The sequence below is a fragment of the Copadichromis virginalis genome, linkage group LG8, assembly GCF_057382275.1.
Source record: "Copadichromis virginalis isolate Kocher_CV1m ecotype Utaka linkage group LG8, C_Virginalis_male_GT1.1, whole genome shotgun sequence".
In the NCBI taxonomy this organism is placed as follows: domain Eukaryota; kingdom Metazoa; phylum Chordata; class Actinopteri; order Cichliformes; family Cichlidae; genus Copadichromis; species Copadichromis virginalis.
In genome coordinates this window covers 7761392-7783062 of record NC_140625.1, presented here as the reverse complement: position 1 = coordinate 7783062, position 21671 = coordinate 7761392, and the positions used below count along the sequence as shown (strand labels likewise).

The 21671-nt window shown below is 41.5% G+C and overlaps 2 protein-coding genes across 4 annotated transcripts in view; one reads left to right on the top strand and one right to left on the bottom strand.

Annotated features, from left to right (window-relative positions):
- Window positions 1-1440: 1440 nt before the first annotated feature.
- sox8a (SRY-box transcription factor 8a) lies at window positions 1441-4861 on the top strand. The gene is made up of 3 exons (XM_085465548.1): window positions 1441-2084; window positions 2840-3093; window positions 3188-4861. The coding sequence occupies exons 1-3, from the start codon at window positions 1675-1677 to the stop codon at window positions 3961-3963; spliced, it is 1440 nt and encodes a 479-aa protein (XP_085321674.1). The 5' UTR covers window positions 1441-1674; the 3' UTR covers window positions 3964-4861.
- A 2127-nt stretch (window positions 4862-6988) lies between these two features.
- The window catches only part of LOC146702624 (arf-GAP with dual PH domain-containing protein 1-like), a 59029-nt gene continuing 44346 nt past the window's right edge, over window positions 6989-21671 (bottom strand). For all 3 annotated transcript variants that reach the window (XM_085465550.1, XM_085465551.1, XM_085465552.1), the window contains 8 exons: window positions 20093-20175; window positions 15199-15311; window positions 14944-15090; window positions 10457-10540; window positions 10161-10223; window positions 8492-8563; window positions 8184-8412; window positions 6989-8001 (listed from right to left, as the gene is read on the bottom strand). In XM_085465550.1, coding sequence (XP_085321676.1) covers window positions 7973-8001; window positions 8184-8412; window positions 8492-8563; window positions 10161-10223; window positions 10457-10540; window positions 14944-15090; window positions 15199-15311; window positions 20093-20175 — 820 coding nt within the window. In that variant the 3' untranslated portion in view covers window positions 6989-7972. The remainder of the gene's footprint in view (window positions 8002-8183; window positions 8413-8491; window positions 8564-10160; window positions 10224-10456; window positions 10541-14943; window positions 15091-15198; window positions 15312-20092; window positions 20176-21671) is intronic.

Genomic DNA, 21671 nt, shown 5'->3' with positions numbered 1-21671 from the left:
CAATAAAAACACTGAACTTTTTGAAATCTGTTGAATCACAGTCTTGTTGACATCCACAGTTTCATCCATCACAGCCTCATCGGGCAAGTTGGGATAATATTTTTAAGCAAACTAACTAATTTGTTGTTTTTATCAATAGGTAAGGAATACAAGTGGAATTTTAGCAGAATAAAGACTCTTGTTTCTATGTTTTTCCTAGCTTTCTCTACACTTTCTTTACTCCGCCTGCAGTCACTCTGGGTCTTACAGTGAAGGTTCACTGAAAATGAACAGAGAGTTGTTCTGAAAGAACACCTTTACACTATGATGAAACATTTCCGTCCTAACAGGAGTGGTTTCCTCCAAACTGACCAAAGGGCATGAGGTGTCTCAAGAACCAACCGAAAGAACTATGGAAGATTTTGGAGCGGCACTGCTCTCCAACGCCACTTTAAAAACACCAAATGAGGGAATATCTTTTGGAAGAATAATGTTCCATCCCTCCAGTAGTTTTCCAGAGACTTGGAGAATCCACACCGAGGTGCACTGAGGCTTCTCTGTGGACGTGTGGTAGCTCAGCTCCTTAGACTGACTTTTCCATTAACTTGTCACCTGCTTGCAGTAAACGATGTTGTTTTGTAAAGTATAAAGAGTAATGAGGTGCTTACCGATACATTTAAAAAGAAAATAACAGCTGAAGAATAAAGAGTAGCTACTGAACAATGAAATAAATCAGTTATTCATCTGGGAATTAGCTCAGCAATAATAGCTCTAAAAAAGAAAAAGAAATTGAAAGGCAAGCAGTGGAACAGGTTTTCACACCTCATAGAATCCAAAAAAGAGAATAAATGTGCATGCAGTTATTTTTAATAATGGAATACATTTACATTTACTTACTGAAGGTGGTGCTGATGTTTTTTTTTTTTTTTTTATCAACAACAACTGTGGTATTGGTATCACATCAATATGTAGCCCACTGAACAATGTTAATGTTTTTTGCTTTATTTGTGTGAAAAAAAAAAATATCTCAGACATGAACTGTAGAAAATATCTGATTCTTTGTGTGTTGCCTATGATGTTTTTAATTTATTGCCTATATCACATTTAAACAAGAGAAGCTTGGCACTTTTATATTCAATGGCTTCAAAAAACCCAGTTTCAAAATACATGAAATACATGAAAGTGATTTGATGTGATAACTAATTATTGTGGAAAGTAGCAATCACAGTGATTTGGTCATTAATATGTGTTCAGAATGATTCATCTCATAAATCATGACATGCTCTCCCCTAGTTAAGCTGGCTTTAAAAGATAAAAGAATCAGAGTCAGTATTAGTATCAGTACTGGCCTTGGATTTACTTGGATACCAAAGTGTGCAGTATCACAGCACTCGACTAACTACTCAGGGGCTCTGAAGAAACTCAAGCTTTGCACAAGCCAATAGGACAAGAGGGGTGGAGTGACATGAGCTCTAAAGTGCTACAAAGAGTAGAATGTAACCGTCCCTCGTCAACATTTGCCTGGTCCTGGAGGAGGATGTGAGACGGAATGGAAAAATTCAACAGACCAAATCCGGGATTTTGGTTATTTACGCGGGGTTACACTCTTTCTACAAAGTCGCGCGCCTTTACGCAACTAGAGAGCTCTTTGGGATTTTGGAGGGTGGGGGTCAGTAGATCTTTGCAGCACCAAACATGACTGAGGAGAACAAGCCATTGTCACAGCAGGCATGCAGTCCAGTGGGAACCGACGGGTCTGCGTCCCAGCATGGATCGGATTCAGAGTCTCCGGCCTCTCCGGTAAGGCCCGAAGCGAAGGAGGCAGCGCGCCCGCCCGGGATTACGCCAAAACTGGAGAGCTGCTCGGAAGACGAGCGGTTCCCCACCTGCATTCGCGACGCTGTGTCGCAGGTGCTAAAAGGTTACGACTGGTCGCTGGTGCCTGTGCCCAGTCTGGGGGAGAGGGGGCTGAAGAGTAAACCTCACGTGAAACGGCCTATGAACGCGTTCATGGTTTGGGCGCAGGCAGCGCGGAGGAAGCTGGCGGACCAGTATCCACATCTGCACAACGCTGAGCTCAGCAAGACGCTGGGAAAGCTGTGGCGGTGAGTACACCTGAGTTTCATCTGATGAGCACCTGCACAGTACTGAAACACTGCGCTGACTGAACATGACTGATCTCTGGAGTTACAGACTCTGGACTCCTCCATGCATCTGAATTTTTTGTAGAATTCAATAGATTTTTTAAATTACTATGTTACTGTGTGTTTCCCCCCCTTTTTTCATTACCACGATTATGTAATGTAAATCTAATATCATGACAGGCGTGTTTTATTCACTGAAACAAACAAAAAGAACAAAGAATTCCAGTAAAATGAGAGAAAACCTGCAGATTGTGCATAAACAAAGCTATTATGGCGGGAATATCATTTTGTGGTTGTGGTAATACACACTGAGGAACCACTTCATTGTGGCTTTATCTGTACAGTACAAAAAAACAACTGCTAGTTCATTTGTCATGTCTCAGTAACTGTAGATTTTTTAAGAAAAGGAAATATTCATATTCTTTATTTAAGTAAAATAAAGAAGTCCTGCGTTAATGCACTTATGTAAGTAAGTATGTAAGTGGGTATTTCTGTGATGGAGTATTCATATAAAGTAGAATGAAATGGAAAATACACAAAACTGTAACATGTATAGAGTTCTTATGTGATTACTTATGTGAATAACTGTAGTTATTGACATCACTGATGAAAGAAGCAAGGAGTCTGTCAGGTTTTGTTTTTTTTTTGGTTTTTTTGCTTCCTGTTGTGTTTGAAATGCCAGCGGTTGTTCTCTGACTTGTCCCTGTCCTCCTCAGACTTCTCTCTGAAACAGAGAAACGTCCCTTTGTTGAGGAGGCCGAGAGGCTGAGGCTGCAGCACAAAAAAGACTACCCAGACTATAAGTACCAGCCTCGGAGACGCAAGAGCAATAAACCGGACCAGGGCGACTGCAGACCTGCGCTGGTCCAACAGCAGCAGCAGAAGCAGGGCTTATATAAAATGGACCCGGGTGTGGCCAGGCTGGCTGGCACAGGGGAAGTGGAGCAGCATTACCATTCAGACAGAACAGGTGATGACACTGTGATACTCGTTTCGTTTCTTTTCCCTTTTTTTTAGTTAAATGTGAAAAAGCTGATTAAGGTTCACTTGATTTTGCGTTCCAGGTCAGTCTCACGGGCCTCCAACACCTCCCACCACCCCTAAAACAGACCTGCACATGGGACCCAAACACGAGAACCGTCAGTCTGTGGACACAATGAGCTCCAGCGCTGCTCCTCCTCCCAACCGTCAGAACATCGACTTCAGTAACGTAGACATCTCTGAGCTCAGCACTGACGTCATCGGCACTATCGACGCCTTCGACGTTCACGAGCTCGACCAGTACCTGCCTCCAAACAGCCACGGTGCCACTGTTCTAACCCCGCCAGAAACCAGCAACCCCTCCGGTACTTTCATCCCACCCAGCACCGACTGTCACACTCCCAACATCCAAAATTGGACGTCCAAAATGTCTGGTGGGACTTCCGCTGGAATGCCGCTAACCTCTTCCAATTGTGAGACCGACGGGCTGCACAAGGATGGCGGCCAAAAACCTCAGATTAAAACTGAGCGGATGAGCCCGGGTCACTACAACTCCTCAAGTCCTCCACCACGGTCACACCAACCTGAGTATACATCCCTGGGTTCGGGCATCTGTCCTTCCTCCACCCCTACCACCTCCTCGTCTGCCAACCAGTCAGACTACACTGACCTTCAAAACTCCAGCTTCTACAGCGCTTTCTCTGGTTACCCCGCCAGCCTGTATCAGTACCCATACTTTCATTCCTCCCGCAGGTCTTACACCACCCCACTGATCAACAGCCTGGCCTTGGCACCACCTACTCATAGTCCTCCCTCTGGCTGGGAGCAGCCCATCTATACGACCCTCACCAGGCCTTGAAGAAGACAAAAATATATAGCCATATAGACTGACTTCTAACAGACCAAAATTTTTGAACATTGATGATCATTGCCGGCTGTAACTCACATAGTGTGTCATATATCGCTGCATTTGTTGATTTTCAGGCAAAAAAACGTTAGCGTTTTTGCCACTTTGAGTACAAACACCTGCAGAGTGACATTTAAACCCGCCCTGGACACCAAAATGTTCCACTGAAATGCCACACTAATGAAATTTCAGCATGAAAGTAGCACCTATTTCAGACAGGGCGTTTTATAACACTTTTCCACACTAAAACTTAAATAGTTTCCTAATTTTTATACACTTTTATTAAAGTCACTTGGAAAGTGACGCGTTTCCAAAGGGCTTCTTATTCCTTCACCAGTAAGAATGTGATTTACATCGACATGACCAGGAGATTGTAACTTTTCTTAATTAGATTAAAAACAGGAGACCTGCAAGCCTTAAAGGCCCACGCCTGCTTAACTGTTTGGTATAGCATGTGTTGCATTTCGTGGTTATGTATAATAGTTGGACAAAATAAAAGATGTTTTGCTGAATTTGTAGTTTACGTAAAAGGAAGTTGTACCTGTGAGCAGGAGTTTTGAAGCCCCTCTTGGTCCTATCAGTTGTTCTCTGCAGACCCGGTCCCTCCTGCTGCTTCATTTCCACTGTGACAGCTGCTCCTGCTGAGTTTCCTGTGAGGAGATTAGTTAATTTCACAGTCCAAGCTGCGGCTGTCCTGTCCGTCAGCCACAAGGTTTGATAGGCGGGACAGCTGTGTGAGGTTTTCACAGAGGCACCGCACAAGAAACACACAAATTATTAAAGAAGAAAGAAATGTGGGTAAAAACAAGTCCTACACTCAATGGCTGTGTAGACCTGCTATACTGACAATAAAAAAATAACCAAAAATGAAGCTGAGGTTGTGCTTATTACGTCCATGTAAGGACTGCAGTGCTGTGAAGCCGCAGGTTCACTGAGAATGAATGTTTGCCACATGTTCCAGCCACTCAGTGACCGTGGTATCTTTAGGACAAACACACCCGTTTTTAAACACTTCCTGTGTGGGTCTGAGCCGGCTGCTGCAGCTCAGTGGCTCCCTGTCTCAGCAGTTTACCGTGACAACCCAGGTGCCAACGACAACAAGGGCGCCAGACAGAAGAGACATTGATTTATTCACATGTGCGTACGGCCCTGGAGCCAACGTGCGGACGTTTGTGGAAGAGTGGCGAGATCATCAGGTGACATTTGCACCAACAGACCTTCAGTTAAGTCTTTATTCTGTGGTGAGTGTGCAACTTCACACATGCCAAGCTCCATTTGCTGCTGACCAGTGAGCCCCATCCACTGTAAAACAAACTGAGCTTCTAACATGTCACTTGAAAATTCAGGCTGTTTATTTGAGTTTAAAGGAGGGAACTGAACATCTATCATTTCATTCAGTGATCCCTGTGATGAGTATATGTCTTAAGTAGGTCCACATGAGGGGAATTATGACATTTTGCTTTCTCACTAAGAGAGACATGAGCATATTCACACCACCCTTGGCTCTGGGTATAGTGTTGCATTTGATGGCAACTGTGAAGCTGGGATTTCTGAAGTTCTCCAGAAAAAAAAAATAGTGGAAAAAAACAACACCAGAAATTGACTTTCCTACTCAATAACTTTCAAGGTTATTTTTTTAAGGCTTCTACCTCTTTGTATCATTTTTTTCAAATTGGGAACTCAAAAACTAGGCTAACTCTCAAATAGCGTTTGAGCTTCTAATGATTTTAATTAAATATGTCATCAATTAAAAATGTCACTCAAGCTTTTACCAATCGAATAATCAGTTTTGATTTTGTAGTCATGTGATCAGTAACCATATGATATTAAGTGTTCCACTGTTTCAGATGTGTAACAGTCTGGGGTCAAGTAAATGAAGTCCAAGTCACACACCAGCCTAGAGAACAGTCAACAACCATCTCGCAACTATAAGAAAATTGTTGTGCTCCCTGACCGGTTGGCAAGTGGTTGCTGGAGGTTGGTGGTAGTTGCTCTGAAATCGATTCCTATATATTCACACATATCAGTGCAACCACTGGTTGCAAGGAAAAAAATGTGCATTTCCCGCCTGGTTGCTGATTATTTTGGCTGCTAACAGATTGCCACAGTTAGCACGGAAATACACAGGAGCTAGTGAAACTCTAAAAAGTGTGTCATAAGCCAGAAACAAAGACCGTCTGGCTTTAAAGTAAACGTTACTTTGAATGCTCTCTGGTTTGCACGACACATTTTTTAATTCTAAAAAGGATTGGCTAGCATTGTGTTTGTGTTTGCAGATAAGTAAGGGTCTTCCATGCAAACTATGGGCAACTGTGACTAATAACCAAAGCAGAAAGTTTTCACTAAATGACAGCCAGCAACCTTCTGCAACCATTTTCCAAGCGGTCAGAGAATATATGATTATATTATTATATTTTACCTGTGACACCAGAGACACACAAGGATGTGTCGATTTCAATATAAAACTACCTCTCACTCTGACAGTGGTTAACACTGCTGCCTCAGAGCAAGAAGGTCCAGTAGCTGTTCACGATGTGGACTTTGTATGTTTTGTCTGTAAGTTAAGAGAATGGATCTCTAACTCTCTTTCAGTAATTTCCCAGCAGTGTAGTATCCTTCTGGACTAAAGTGTCAGTCTATTTTTTTTGCCATCTGTTTGTACAAACTGCTTCAGTTTACATTAATGTCCCCCACATGCTCGCACATGATTCACATCGCCCTGTGAGCAGTGGCGGGGTGATAAAAGAGCTCCACCTAGTGGAAGAATTGGGGAGCACTGGCAGCCATGCTCAAAAAGACAGTACTTTCAACAGGTGTATTTGTGTATTGCTGTCAGCCATGGTTTAGTTTAGACTTTTGTGCACCAATCAGGATTCAAGGTTACTTGAAAGCAACAGCAGATGGATCAGTGTGTGGAAAACTGTTGAAAGACAACAGAGAAGAGGGAACACGGAGGACAATCCAAAACACCGGCAGCTCATTTCAGGATCCTTTGTATTGATTTTATAATGAAACAAACTATCACTGTGATTTAAGGATCAACACAACCATGTGTCTTTAAAACAAGATGCAAAGATTAAACGAAACGTCTGTAGAAGTGTCATATAAATTACAATCCTGTCACATTACAATCCTGGAAAGCAGCGATAACCGTCTACGATGACTCAGTATGTTCAACAGTACAAATAAATAAGAGAACATCTGTCAGATTGAGGTTTGAAAGGTAACCCTGCCTGGATGCAGATATGCCACCTCGTGCTGCCGAAACAGCAGAGGTGCTCACTGAGAGATTGTTGTGTGTATGTTTGTGTGTTTCGTATGCATATTTGTTGTTAACAGCACTTTGCAGATTTCAGGTTTACCAGGGTTTTAGTGCGGGAGGTTCAACCTCACAGTGTCCTCAATGAAAAACGTCGCACGCACACAGAATAAGCCACTGTCATCAAAACTGTACATTCAATAAATTAACAATGCATTGTCTTTGTTAAGCAACCAGTGAAATGACTCTAGATTACATAATTACATTAGATTACAGACAGAATGAACCATTCACAAGACAAAAAATTCTGGGTGGGAAGGGGGAGGAGGAGCTTGTTGCAAGGGGAAGGGTCCACATGGCTGAGGAGAGGAGAGGAAAGGGTTTCTGATGTGATAATGTACAACACAAGGTTGGTAAGCGCAAGAGTGATGACATCATCTACCCTTTGGCCTTGGATCACCCCATGAGGGGCCTCGAGTCCCGTTAGAGTTTTAGGCTTCCTACACGAGACAGACTGGAGTCCTGCCGGTGTTTCCTTTCCTTTCTTCGTGTTTTCCCATCTCGGCCCATCCCTAAAACCCCTCGTGACCCATAAGACCCACCCCGCCTCTTCTAGCCATGGTCAGTGGTCGCACGCTGGGGCCGTCTCTGATCTGAATGAGACCGGGCTGGTCCAGTTGAGCGCTTGGTTTCCAGCAGATTTCAAGGCTTGTGTTTGAAATGGGCCTCCACTGCAGGGACACAGAGAAAACGACTTTCAGTAACAGGAAATTCATTTTTTTTTCGTGTTTCGCTTATAGTCCGTATATTATGGTAGGATTTTAAAGCTTTACACATTCCCTTTCCCCCACAACAAAACATGCAAAAAAAAAAAAAAAAAACATTTTAGGACTCTAATGTTTTACTTAATGACCTGCATACTCCTGTGGCCTCATTGGTCGATTTATGACCCTCTGGAAAGCGGCTATCCAGTCCTGTTGCTCGGCCTCGGTCTCACAGGCAAAGAGGAACTTCCTGTCTGGCGTGACGATGGTGATGCCGTGGTTCCAGTGGTAGCCCTGTGTGGACGGAGGCAAGCCAGCCAGGACAGTGTAGCTGTTCTCCTTGCTGCCGATGAACACCTCCCCGCGGGCGTAGGCATCCTGAGGGACAGAAAGACAAACTAAGCAAGCCACAAATGAAGCAAATCAAAAGGTTGGGTCGATGCAGGGCTCTTCTTACCAGAGGGTCTTTGAAATACATGAGCCGCCTGTCATCCATCGTAAACCACCTCTTCTTGAAGCCCTCAGTGTGCTAACGCAGAGTAAGACAGACAGTACATTTGTTGAAAGGAGGGAGACAAATGCACATTTTTGTCACTTATCATAAGACATGAAGATGAAGTTTTGTTGTAACTTGCAATACTCACTCCTCCCTAAGCTCAAAGAAACTGCTTCCAATACAGGTAAAGAAAAACAATCATAATTTTACCACTAGGGAGAAAAAAGCTCCAAAATTCCAGAATTTCTTCTTTCGTTTTTAGCTTTTATAATACATACTGTATATAAAAGATTACATAGCCACTGTGACTCGAACTATTAGGCTGTCAAGTACCGTTTTGTGGAATCAGACGTCAAGATGTCATTAACAATTGTTGGGTCTTACTGAGAAACTGAAAAATGCTGCAGCATCAATCACAAAGTAGCCACGCCCTAAATCATATTCTGATTCGTCGTTTGTTTCACTTTAACAAAGTCACCATCATGCTGTATTAAACCAAACTAGTATCTGAGACTATTTGAGAAAATAAATTGAGCGAGCAGATGACTCCTACACAGCCATACTTCTTCTTGCAACCTATAGACTGTATACAAAGGATGGATGGAGCTTCCTGGTCTGAAAAAGTGAAAGCCATTCTTTCTAATGGTCAACAGGAAGTGACTACAAAAAACTGGGTCTACACAGCTTTGGCAACAAGGGATAAGAACACCAAAGGCAATTAATACCGTGTTTGTTTCAATAAAAGAAATACTGGAGAGAAACTTAATCCAACAATAGCAGGTGTAGTCAGTAGGGTGAGTGGCATGAGAGAGTGCACTAGCGTGTTTTTGGAGCAACCTAAATCCAAATGGGAGAACCAAGCAATAAAGCTCCAAATCTTTTTGGATACAACATGAAGCTTATTTTGTAAACAATGTTCCCGGTTTGATTTTTGGGTGACTCGATTTTATAATTGACAAGTAGCTAGCCTATGAGTGTACACTGTCCCTAAGTTTCTTAGCCTCAAGCACCCTTCACTTATCGGGTCAGGTTTTAATGAAAGTCAAAATTCCAGCTTCACCTGACAACATTAATAAGTATTTTTTTAATATTTATAATATATGCTATGATCAGAGGAGTCGCCCCCTGCTGGTCATTAGAAAGAATGCATTTTAACTCCCTTTCATTTTCAGACTGACAAATTACGCCCATCTTTTATATACAGTTAATGAAATCTGCATTTGTTCCATCACTTTCACTACTGCATTTTCAAACTTACATATTTTCTTAAATAATTAATTACAATTTACAACACAGCTAGCCTTAGCTTTAGGCATTACTCAGACTTAATTAGGTCAGTCTGGTTTATGGTTGTAATGGTTCACAGAATGAGAAAGAAGAACAATAATTGTAATCGCTAATGTTTACTTTTTTTATTGCAGAATTCTGAACAGATTTACTCCCTTGAGCCTCCATAACCTTAAAAATAATTCCAGCAGAAGAAACCAGGAGGCTAAAGGATTAGGAACCAATGCACTACTCTGAACCTGGAGACACTTTGGCCATATTTAGGTCACCTGAACACTGAAACTCAGGTGTAACTGATACTATCATCCTTAGTTCACTATAGAGGGATGACTACAGCACCAACCTTCGGACCCGTTTTCTCCATAAAGCCTTCCTTCATAAAGCTTCGGGTCAGTTTGGGCACCAGCTGGAGCAGCAAATAGACAAAAGAGAATCATGTAAAGACAAAAGAAAAAGCATGCATGAAATATTAAAAACTGCCCTTATTTCAGCATGGACATGTGCAGTGGGATCAGAGGTGTCAAGACTGCCATGCAGTAGAAAAGCATCATGAACAGACACCTCTGAGAATGCTGTTTATTTTTTGAAACTATAAGCTCAGTAACAGTGATGCGCATGCTTAAATCACACCATCCTCACCTCTTCGTCACTCGCTCCCGGGAAGGCAACCTGCAGGTAGTGGAACCTGGCAGCTCTGATAGCATTGAACCAGTCGACCATCTCCTGCAAAGGACAAAAAGCTCTCTCAGTGGAACCATGCCCTGCCACACTTCATATCTTATTCATTCTAATCCGTCATTTCTGTTCTGAGTAAATAAAACAGATTTTGGATGAAGGTATCTGTCACACACAGCAGAATGAATTCCAAGGCGTGCGTTGCTGCGTGGAAGCTGCAGCGCTGTCGATAAATCCGCTACAAAACGTGAGAGTGACAGGGATGCTGAATGAACCCAGTGAACCCTTCCTGTGACAGCAGGCAGGAACTCTAATGCACCAGCAGAGGGAGCAGTGCACCCTTTGTCATTCTTACTCCACCAAATGGCTTTAAAACCTCTCCGTTTCTTCTCTTTCATCTGTTCAGCTTTGATTATGTCTCCCTCTAATTCTGCTTCAGCCCCAAATCCCAGTAACGTAGCAGCAACGTGAGGCTCAGCAGTGTAAAACTCTCAGGAACACACACCGTCAGTTTAAAGGTTGAAGTGCAGAATTGTATTCAGGGAGGAAGTGTAATGATGGACAGCTTATCTTACACATAGCAGGGCTATAAGATGTCAGATATGGTTGTTTGTGTTGTTCAGTAAGCTAACGGTGTTTGTTTGTATCTTTCAGCGTGTAGCTTGATCACTGGGCAACCATAGCTTACGATACCATATTTACTGCAGTGTCTAAGAGCTCTATCACTATCTTACACATTCACAGCCACTTTATTAGGTATACTTGTTCAGCTGCTCATTATTGTATCAACGGTTCAGGCTGGTGATGGTCCTGTAATAGCACACTTTAGGCCCTTTAGTACCAGCTGAGCATCATTTAAATGCCACAGTCCATTTGAGAATTTCTGCTAACCACGTCCATCCCTTGACCTCAGTGTTGCCATCTTCTGATGGCTGCTTTCATGTTAAAAAGCTCAAATCATCTCAAACTGGTTCTTTGAACGTGACACTGAGTTCACTGGACTCTAATGGTCTCAACAGTCACCAGATCTCAAGCCAGCACCTTTGGGATGTGGTGGAGCAGGAGAGTTACATCACTGCGTGCAAACGCTGTGTGATGCTGTCATGTTAGCATGAAACAAAATCACTGAGGAATGTTTGCAGGACTAGATGAATCTACCCCATTAGGAATTAAGGCAAAAGTCCTTCTAATGTGTGCGTAATAAAGTGGCCGGTGAAGGCCTACTGTTGGTCATACAAACAAAAACATTTAAAATGCTCTAACCACTGGATAACTGTATATAGAGGAAGAAGGAGTCACAGAATATGCTCAGTGCCAATATTTTACAGTTTTTCCAAATGATATATATATGACCAGCAGCAGTGGCAGATCAGGGTGTGGGTGTTGGGCGGAGGGGCGGGTTAGTGTGTGCAGACATTATCATCCATCCATTTACTTTTATGAGAAGAAAAATGCCTGTCAGGAGCTTTATTGGACTGATCCGTTACCTCTGGGAGCGGAAGGGCTACAACACCTGTGAACACACCCTGCACCTTAATAACAATGAACTGGCCTAACCTAAGAGAGCCTGCAAACATTACTCACTATTTGCATGTCCTTAACATTTACTCAGAGTCAGATTCAAATGTTCTGACCCTCAATCAAGCAACAGGTGTGGCTGCATTTTAGGAAGTTGACACTCGACGCTTTTGTCTAAGAACATGGCTTTGATTTTGTATTACAACTGGCATATTTCATCACCTTTGGTATAACAACTGGCTAATCCAGCACTAGCTTCAGCGCTGGTGTCTGTAAGCAGCTATAGCCAGACCAACCAGACAAAACATGATTTCACAATTAGAATGATTCATTACTCCCCAGGACTTGAGGCCTCTTCACGTTTTTCTCTCACTAGGTCTGAAATCCCATAAATATGTGCAGGAGCTTACTGTTGTCATCATTTCAGTATCAAATCATATTAAAATAACAGTTAAAAGTAAAGATTTAATTTGATGTAAATGCTTGTGTTTTAATTAAGGTTAATAAGCCTAGCAGGTGGAGCGCACTCAGTGCATTCTGACTGATTTAATTCATTTCGTGATAACAGGCAAAACTGTAGCGATCACAGCTATTTTCATCTTAATATAGCATCCTGGTTTTTGAACAACTGGCTGCTTCCAGGACTGTGCACAAGTCTAGATTTGCCCCTAATTTCTTTACATTTTGCTTCCAAGGAGGTAAACATTATTGCAATTTTTAAAAAGTGGTGTGAATGTTTTCAGCGCAATATTTTGTTGTTGTTGTTGTTGTTAAGCCACTTAACACTGACTTATGAATCATGCAAGCATAAAAAGCAAAGCTCAAGGAAACGCACGAGTGTTCTTTCGACACAGAACAGACAGCTTAGCAAAGAACTAATTGTATTTTTAGACACTTTGTTTCCAGCAGCCTGTCACTACAGTGCAGAATTTGTTAAAAAATCTGAAAAATGGCAAAGATAACACAATGGGACAAATATAAAATAGTATAATTAAACCAAGATGATGATTCTCAAAAAGCAATTCGCTGAAAACTTGGAATATCTCATCATGGTGTGGCTTTAAGAAAAATGGACAAAAGAAGAAGTGGCAAACCTAAAACACTATGTTCAGAAGATGACCAGTCTATGAACGTTGTGTCCTGGTTTTGCTCATTGGGCTGTGCAGGTGACCCACATACTGCCTTTACCTTACCATATAAAACACCTTAAGGTGCCTGCTGTTGTGATTTGGAGCTATATAAATAAAGGTCCAGAGAATTCTCATTCCCAACGCGTAACATACTGACGATTTATCACAGCCCGAGGCGTCTCATAAGGACGCGGAAGGGTACATTTCGCGTTACTATGAGACGCTCCGGATTGTCAATTGAATCCAATAGAATGGCGTTTGAGGCGGTAACACATGCTTGGAGCAGAGGCTCCAGCCGTCCATTCCAGTCCGAGCCCTAACCCTAACCTTAACCCTATCAGATAGTGTTTTCCAAAGTGATTCATGATCAGAACGCAAAACAAAGGTACATGTACAAATTCATTCATCACCCCTGTTCTCCAGGAACTTCACTGCCTCCGTGTGAAATTCCAGATAGTGTACAAACTTCTTCTGGTCACCTTCAAGGTCCTTCATAACCTCGCTCCTCCCTACCTCTCTTCTGCCCGCTCACTTCGACCCTCGTCTTCTGTTCAGCTTGCTGTGCCTTCTTTCCGCCTCACTGTCATGGTAAGCAGGGCCTTCAGCTGCTCTGCTCCCAGGCTGTGGAACTCTCTACCCCAGGTACAGTGGAACGCCGACTTACGAATACCCCCGAAAAATTCAAGTTACGAAGGCACTGAACGGCAATATTTCTGCCCGTGTTACGGCAAAATGCCCGTGTTATGAAATCTGCTGGCTCTGATTGGCTGAGCCTAGAATGCCTACAATGCCGTCCGAATCATGTGACAACCCCGTGGCTTTTGTACTTGCGCTTCGCTGTTCCACTTAAACGACGTATTGTTGTTGCCGTTAGCAATTAGCCTATCGTTCACTCAAAAGGCGCGATGGGTGCTTCGACTTACGAAAGACCCTCGGGAACGAATTAATTTGGTAAGTTGGGGTTCCACTGTATAAGAAACCTTGATTCTCTCCTCCATTTTAAATCCCTACTCAAAACCCATCTTTTCAACTCTGCATATTCACTGTGAACCTGTTGTTTGTGTACGTTATCTTGTGCTCTTGTTTTCTTATTTTTCTTCTGTCATTGTTCTATTATGTGTTTTATTCTATTGTTAAGTGTCCTTGGATGTCTTGGCACTTTCAAATAAAATTTATTATTATTATTATTTATTTATTTATTTATTAATTATTATTATTATTATTATTTCAAAGGCTGTCATGCCTCCAAACGCGAACCACACCAACGATTTGGATGAGAACACGTTGTACAATTCACTTTATTTAAACTGAATTAATGTTGATGCAGAAGCCTGGTTTAAATTTGCCCTAAGGCCTTCTCCTTCTGGTCTTTCTCCCAGGTTTTCTGTCTTCTCTCCAATAAAAGCTAAAAAACAAAGAAGCTTTAAATGTCCTTGGAGAAGCGTGGAGAACTGTTCCTGAAGACTGAAAGAAAGCTGCCTAAGACACTCCAGGCTGTGGTGGAGACTTTCAAGCTTGTTAGAATTGTACAAACTCCCTATTTTCCAGATTCTTAGCAAAATATAAAGAAATGATGGAGGGCAAAGACTTTTGCACAGTATTGTGCTTTGTTCATAATCTAAGGCATAGTGTCCTCAAATTAAAGTCTGCACTCTGCCATCAGAGTCATCTTTTGAGGCCACAGATCTCCTCTGTGCTATTTTTAAAGCTCTGCGCGTGAGAAGCAGAAGCCCGTCATTTTAGTGTACATAGTAATTTGGAGTTACTTGTGCAGAAATGTGTGTAATACATGCACGTGCGTACCTTGGCGTCGCTGTGGTAAACAAAGATGTTCCTTGTGCTGTTGTCTTTCAGGTAGGTGATCTGCAGTCCGCAGGGGTTGCCAATCTTGGCAGGCTGGAAGGTGGCATTGAGGGTTTCTATTTTCATTATTGCCTTGGGATCTCTGGCCTTGACAGGAGCAGGGGTAAACAATGAATTGTAAAAGTCTCACATTCCTCAGTATGGCTGCTGTGCACCAAAGAGAAATTCTGCTATTGGCTGTATCGTGTTTCTTACATCCTGCTTGTTGAAGTATTTCAGCGCTCCCTCCCTCTCTGACAGGACAAACTTTCTGCTGAGAAACTGACCGTTGTCTCTTCCTCGTTTCCATAGAAACCCCTCTCGGTACCCTGGGTAGAAAGAAAAAAAGGAATAAATGTGTGTGTGTGTGGTAGGGGAGCTGGTACCATAAAGCCTTTATAGGAGACAGGAGATCAAACAGAGGAGATGTTTACAACAGTGATGGGGAGATATTGTAACTGGTTGGTGTCAGATGATACTTCAGTTAAGCTGAAATCAAAGATCGTTTGAAATCTAATTTATGCAGACAGCGAGGAAAAGGAGACGGCGTGCAAGAGCGAGAAAACACAGCAGAGCGGGAAGAAACAAACAGGGGAGGGGGTAAAAAAACAGCATGAGTCAGCGCAGACGGTTTTTATTGTTTCTGTACATAGAACATGCTTTCCCATGTTAATGACATGCCGCACTATTTGTAGCCCTGTTATGTTTTCTTCTTCTCCTTTGGTCTGTTTCAGTAAACCCCTCTGACTCACACTGCCTCTTCTTCTTGCTTTTATCTTCTATTTCTGTCGAGCTCTGATGTGTTTTTTTGTCTGGATCTATTTTTGCGAGTTAAAATTATAGGAAGCATAACCGGGTAGTCCTCCAAAGAAGCGACTAATTTACATTCAAGATGAAACTGAAATCCCTACACTGGGGAGGACAAATAAAGAGAGGGGGTTACGCTAAATAAAGTTTAGAAATTTCAATGAAATTCGAATTTGTCAAAAATTTCCCAAGTGCTTTTATAAAAGAGCAAGGGATTTTCAGCATAGCATTTTCTTTAAAGCTGAGACAGCATCATGCCGAAAACAAAAGCAATCAGTTTAGACTTTGTTGATGGTCACAAAGCAGAAGATGAACATACAAAATGATTAGAGTGTTTCAAAGTGTTTCAAAGTGTCAAGAACTGGAAAGAGAAGTAATATCAAGAAATTCAAAGACAGTCACAGAGTACAGAACAACCCTCGCAGAGGTAGGAAACAAGACTTCAAAGACTAGAAAGAAAAGTAGCGAGAGATGTGACTAAAGACCCCAGAGCAACTGCCAGGACACGAGTGAAGGACTCAGCCAAATAGGAATTGTAGAGGACAGGACAATCACCACAACCCTGTACAGAACCTGTATAGACTCAGAGGCTGAACCAAGAACTTCATTCCACAACCTGGATGCATACTGCAAGTTCGTCTGATCGGATGAAACTAAACTGAAACTCTCTGGCCACAAAGATGCTGCTTATGTTTGGAGAGAAAAAGGAAGAGGTGTACAACCTAAAGCAGTAAGCAGAAAAACTGGGTCTGGATCTTCCAACATGGCAATGACCCAAAATATACGTGAACAAACACTCCTGGTGAAGAACCAAAGTAAGCGTTACTGACTGGTCTGCACAAAGGCCGGACTTGAATGCTATTGAAAATCTGTGGGATAAACTAAAGACCAAGGTCCATCTTGGAACACCACCAAATTTGGAGGAAGTCGAGAGATTCACCAAAGAGAAATGGGCTCGTTGAGAACTACAAGTAACAACTGCAGTCGAATTCTGTCCTCATCTGTATGAGGATTGTTTCACCTGCACTTACACGACTATTTAATCACACAGGTAGTTTCATTTGTTAAGCTATGAAGAGGCCAATGAAAACACCGCAGTGTGTCAAAAGCTTCTCCATTTCCAGGAAAGGTTTCAGTGGGTAACTGAAAAACCTCAATATCGCCGCAGTGGTAGCGTTTCTGGATAAATCAATGTTTTTTAAAATGAAACAATTTTCACATACACAGTTTAGTTTTAGCGGTTGATTTTATTCGCCAGCATTTTTTTGGGTGGAAGCATAAATGCCACCTATAAATAAAACCAAACATGGTCCGTCACAACCGAAAAAAAATAAACAAAAAGATGACGGCTGCTGGTAAAATAAACTGAAAAGCAGAGGTCAGCGATAACTATTACAACATAGTTTTATGACATAAACAAAAGGCAAATACCACTGCTAATATAAAAAAATAAGCTTACATAAAATTATGAACTGCAGCTTTACAGTTAAAAAGCTTGAGGAGTCATTTTCATATTCACTCACATTTCTTTACTTTACTGCTGTCTTTTCTATTCTTTTTATTAGCAGCCATTGATTACCTGTCTTCTATCTATTCATCTTCTGCACTCATTCTGCTCCATATATGCGTGTTGCGTGTGTGTGTGTGTGTGTGTGTGTGTGTGTGTGTGTGTGTGTGTGTGTGTGTGTGTGTGTGTGTGTGTGTATGTCTTTCCGTCTGTGACTTTCCGGCATGAAACATCCACCTACACTGGCGTTACCTCACCAATCAATAGCCCTCCTTGTCCCCACCCTCGCCTCCTTCTCTGACCTTTTTTTTCTCCTCCTCTTCTTTGCATATTAGATCAATGTTGGTCACTGTGCATTCCAGGTTACTGCATAAAGTCAATCTCAAACACACACAAACACACAAACACACACATATATTTATGTACATGCACCTCAAAATGAGTGATGACGTTACCACAAAGGCACAAATAGAGATGACAGAATGACTCATATCATTACACTCTGTTGTGTGTGTGTGTGTATTTGCGTTTGAGTGTGTGAGGGTGAGGTCACTGCAAGCCAATCAGAAAGCACCATCTTCATCAAGATGTGAAATGTATACTAGTACTCTACCCTCAGCCTCCACACACACACACACACACACACACACACACACACACACACACACACAAGCAAGCATACTCCTTTTAATGGCAGTTCCATTCACCAGCAGTGACAATTACAATGTCATTGCACAAATATGCTTTTAACCGCAAACATATACCACAACCATTTAGGAGGAGAAGGATGAAAATAATTGTCTGAGAGTCGTCAATGGATGTTTCAGGGTAATTGAATTTGTGCTACTGGCATCCACGGGGAAATGTTTACCCAAAGAGTTTTTCAAGGTTTTGCTTATCGAAGAGTAAACAGTGCAAGCCTGGCACCACAGCAGACCGGCCACTTTGCAGTCTCTTTTTGAGGTATGCTTGCTTGAGCATAGATGTGTTCATCTTATGTAGTTCTAGCTTGAGCGAGCACATTTACTGCTACAAAAAGCCTAAAAGTGGCTATATACATTTAAATGTGAAGACATTAGAGGTAACACACAAAGTACTTTAACCCACGTCCCCAACCAAGTCAGAGTTCATGTGTTTTGTATCCATGCGCCAAAATGCTTCTTGTACAGAATTACCAAAAACTGCAGTTCCTCTAAATGGCCACTTGAGGCTGATTACGAAATAATAAAATTCAAATATTTACAGCCTCTTACAAAAAGGTTTTTTTCTCTATAGTTAAAGTATAATAAAAGCAATAAAAGATGATGCATAATATATAGGATAATATACGACTTTTAAGATAAATACTGATATTTGATGATTTAACCATCTGACATTCCAACATGTCAGCTGATATTTTTTTTCTTTTAGACAAATGAAATATAAACATATTTTCTTAACATTTGTTATGTGTAGCTATTTATTTTATCCTTTACGCTCTGCCTGACTCTGCTTGGATCAGCTGATTGTTGTGTTTGTGTTGTTTCAAACACATGTTCACCAGCAGGAAAGTTACGTTGCGCCCTCTAATGGACAAACTATGCAACGTCATCCGTCATAACATGGCTAAAGGGTGTTTCTCTCTCTCCTCTTTACATTTAAATGTTCACTTACCGACTTTTATAAATGTAGCTATATCAGCAAATTATTGCTGATCGATATTAGCAAATAATATCAGCCTGCCAGTAAGTCTAGCTTTATAGCTATCATCCCCAGTTTCTTTGGATGGATGAACTGATAAATAATATGGCTTACTGTGAGTGCCAGGCTGTCCGAGGAGTTTGTGTTACAGCTTTGGTGAGTAAAGCTGGAATTTTATTGGTCTGATACTAAGCACTAATTATCAGGCATGCAATTCTTATAGGGCCTACATTACAATATAAAGCGCCTTGATGTGACTGTTGTTCTGATTTGGTGCTGTATAAATAAAATTTAATTGAAATGAGTTGAATGCCTGTGAATTGAACCCATCCAGTTTATGAATGCCGCTTTAGCTCCAGAAACCACAAGCAGTATCATAATGATTATGGTACATGCATCTTTTACATACAGTCTTTGTCTGTTCTCGAGTACTATTGCCCAGTGCTTCTACTGTTGTGGTGGATGGATATGAAGAGACAGTTGAGCAGTCGGACGTTATCTGAAGACCTCCTCCCCAACAGGGATGAGCTGTTTTCAACTCATAAACATGACGTGACATTTTAATATTTTTTTGAAAGACGTGTTGAAGGAATATTTTGATTTTGGAAATAGGCTTTTTCATTTTTGAGTCTCGCCATCTCCGTGAGGTTTCCAGGCAACCAGTGGACATGCAGATTAAACAAACAGGATGTGCTGATTAGTGGGCTTTAGGGGTCTCTCAGCAGTGGCTTCATATTTACCGTAAACACATGAGCCGCGTCAATCCTTTTATCTAACTCTAAGCAAGTGTGCAATTTCCTAAAATGTCAAACTGCTCCTCTAACACTGTTTCTTACATTGCTGGGATAAAGCCATTGCAGTGCGTAGGCGATTATTAATTATTCAGTCCTGCCTGATGCTGTCTTATTTTGCTCTTGTTTTCGGTCATCACCGGGTCAAAAGATCTGAACTGAAACCAATTCCTCAGTTTCTGTTTCTGACTTTGGAATACTGCAAGTGTTTTCATCTTTTACAGGCAAAAAAAAAGGAAAAAAGCCAGCAGTTACAGTGATGTGTAGGAACATATAGATTGATGAGGACTTTTATACAAAGCCTTCCTTATCAGTATGCACGTACCTGCAGAGTATGGCTCTTGCTTCTCGATAAATTCAAACTCGTTCCTTTCGTACTTGGCTCTGATCCACTGCTCTCTCAGCAGTCTGGAGACACGATGAAAACACACAGTTAGCTTTTATGTGAATTGCACACTCATCATTAATTGCCCTGATGTACACAAACTTAAAATGATTTCTTTCTTTGTCAGTTAGACGTACACACTGTTACTTTTTACTGCTCAGGAGTCTTTGCTTACAGCATGACCTCATAGAAATGAAGACAGACATATTTAAACACAGTGACCTTGACCCTTGACTGCCAAAATCAAATTATTTCACAACAGATCAAAACACTGACAGAATCCATGGATGGCAGGCTTTTGAGTGTCCTTGCAAAGAAAGGTGGCTATATTGGTCGCTGATTTGTTTTTGTTTTGTTTTTGAATGTCAGAAATGTATATTTGTGAATGTGGAGATGTTATATTGGTTTCACTGGTAAAAATAAATAATTGAAATGGGTATATATTTGTTTTTTGTTAAGTTGCCTAATAATTCTGCACAGTAATAGTCACCTGCACACACAGATATCCCCCTAAAATAGCTAAAACTAAAAACAAACTAAAAACTACTTCCAAAAACATTCAGCTTTGATATTAATGAGTTTTTTGGGTTCATTGAGAACATGGTTGTTGTTCAATAATAAAATTATTCCTCAAAAATACAACTTGCCTAATAATTCTGCACTCCCTGTATAGTCATGTGAAGTGAATGTGATTGACTTTCTTCTATTTCTGATCACCATGTCACTGTGAATCGCTTTCATTGTGGACTCAAATTTACACAGAGAGGCATACAGGCTCACTCTCACATTCACAGCTATGGCCAATTTAGAATCACTACTTAACCTAATCAACACGTCTTCGGTCTGTAGGACAAAGCCAGAATATATAGAGGGAAATTACAAAGGAACAGCAACACCCTATTGTCCCCAGTTCTAAAGACCTTGGACACACTACATGGTTTTATTCTTCACTTTTCAGTCACTGGCTTTCACCTCCAAGATAAACTGCTACTCTGAGGACATTTGTGTTTAAACTTGAATCTTCTTATTGTCTAACAAGCAAGCTGGCAAAGGTCTTCTCTTACTTGTTCTCCTGGCAGTTCACAAATGCCAAATGCATAACTCCTGGCTTCCCACTTGAATTTTCTGACTTAACCATGCAGTCACCTGTATGCTTTCCCAACACATAGAGGAGATTAAAATAGTGGAATACTGTGATGAAATATGTAAGACCCATGTGCAGCACCAAAAACCTTCTTGCCACTTCTTTGGTCATTAGTGATTACCACAGCTGACCACAGTTGAATAGATGATGACGACTGGTCTGCAACCACTTGCAAATTGCCTACCAAGCGATAAGAGCATTTGCCTTCAGAGCAAAAATTGAGCTTTTAGAAATGTGTGCATGTTAGTGGTAGGGCACAACCAAAGCAACACAAAGGTTTTTGTCTCTGCACCCTCTTTGGGACCTACTTCACCCAAGCAAAAGCAAGCAACTTCCCAAAACCACTTGCCAACCAGATTGGGAATACACATTTTC

Excerpts from the sequence above, each read along its gene's own strand:
- sox8a (XM_085465548.1), top strand. The coding sequence starts at position 1,675 with ATGACTGAGGAGAACAAGCCATTGTCACAGCAGGCATGCAGTCCAGTG. Across the intron at positions 2,085-2,839 it reads ACGCTGGGAAAGCTGTGGCG|ACTTCTCTCTGAAACAGAGA; the intron begins GTGAGTACACCT and ends TGTCCTCCTCAG. Across the intron at positions 3,094-3,187 it reads TTACCATTCAGACAGAACAG|GTCAGTCTCACGGGCCTCCA; the intron begins GTGATGACACTG and ends TTTGCGTTCCAG.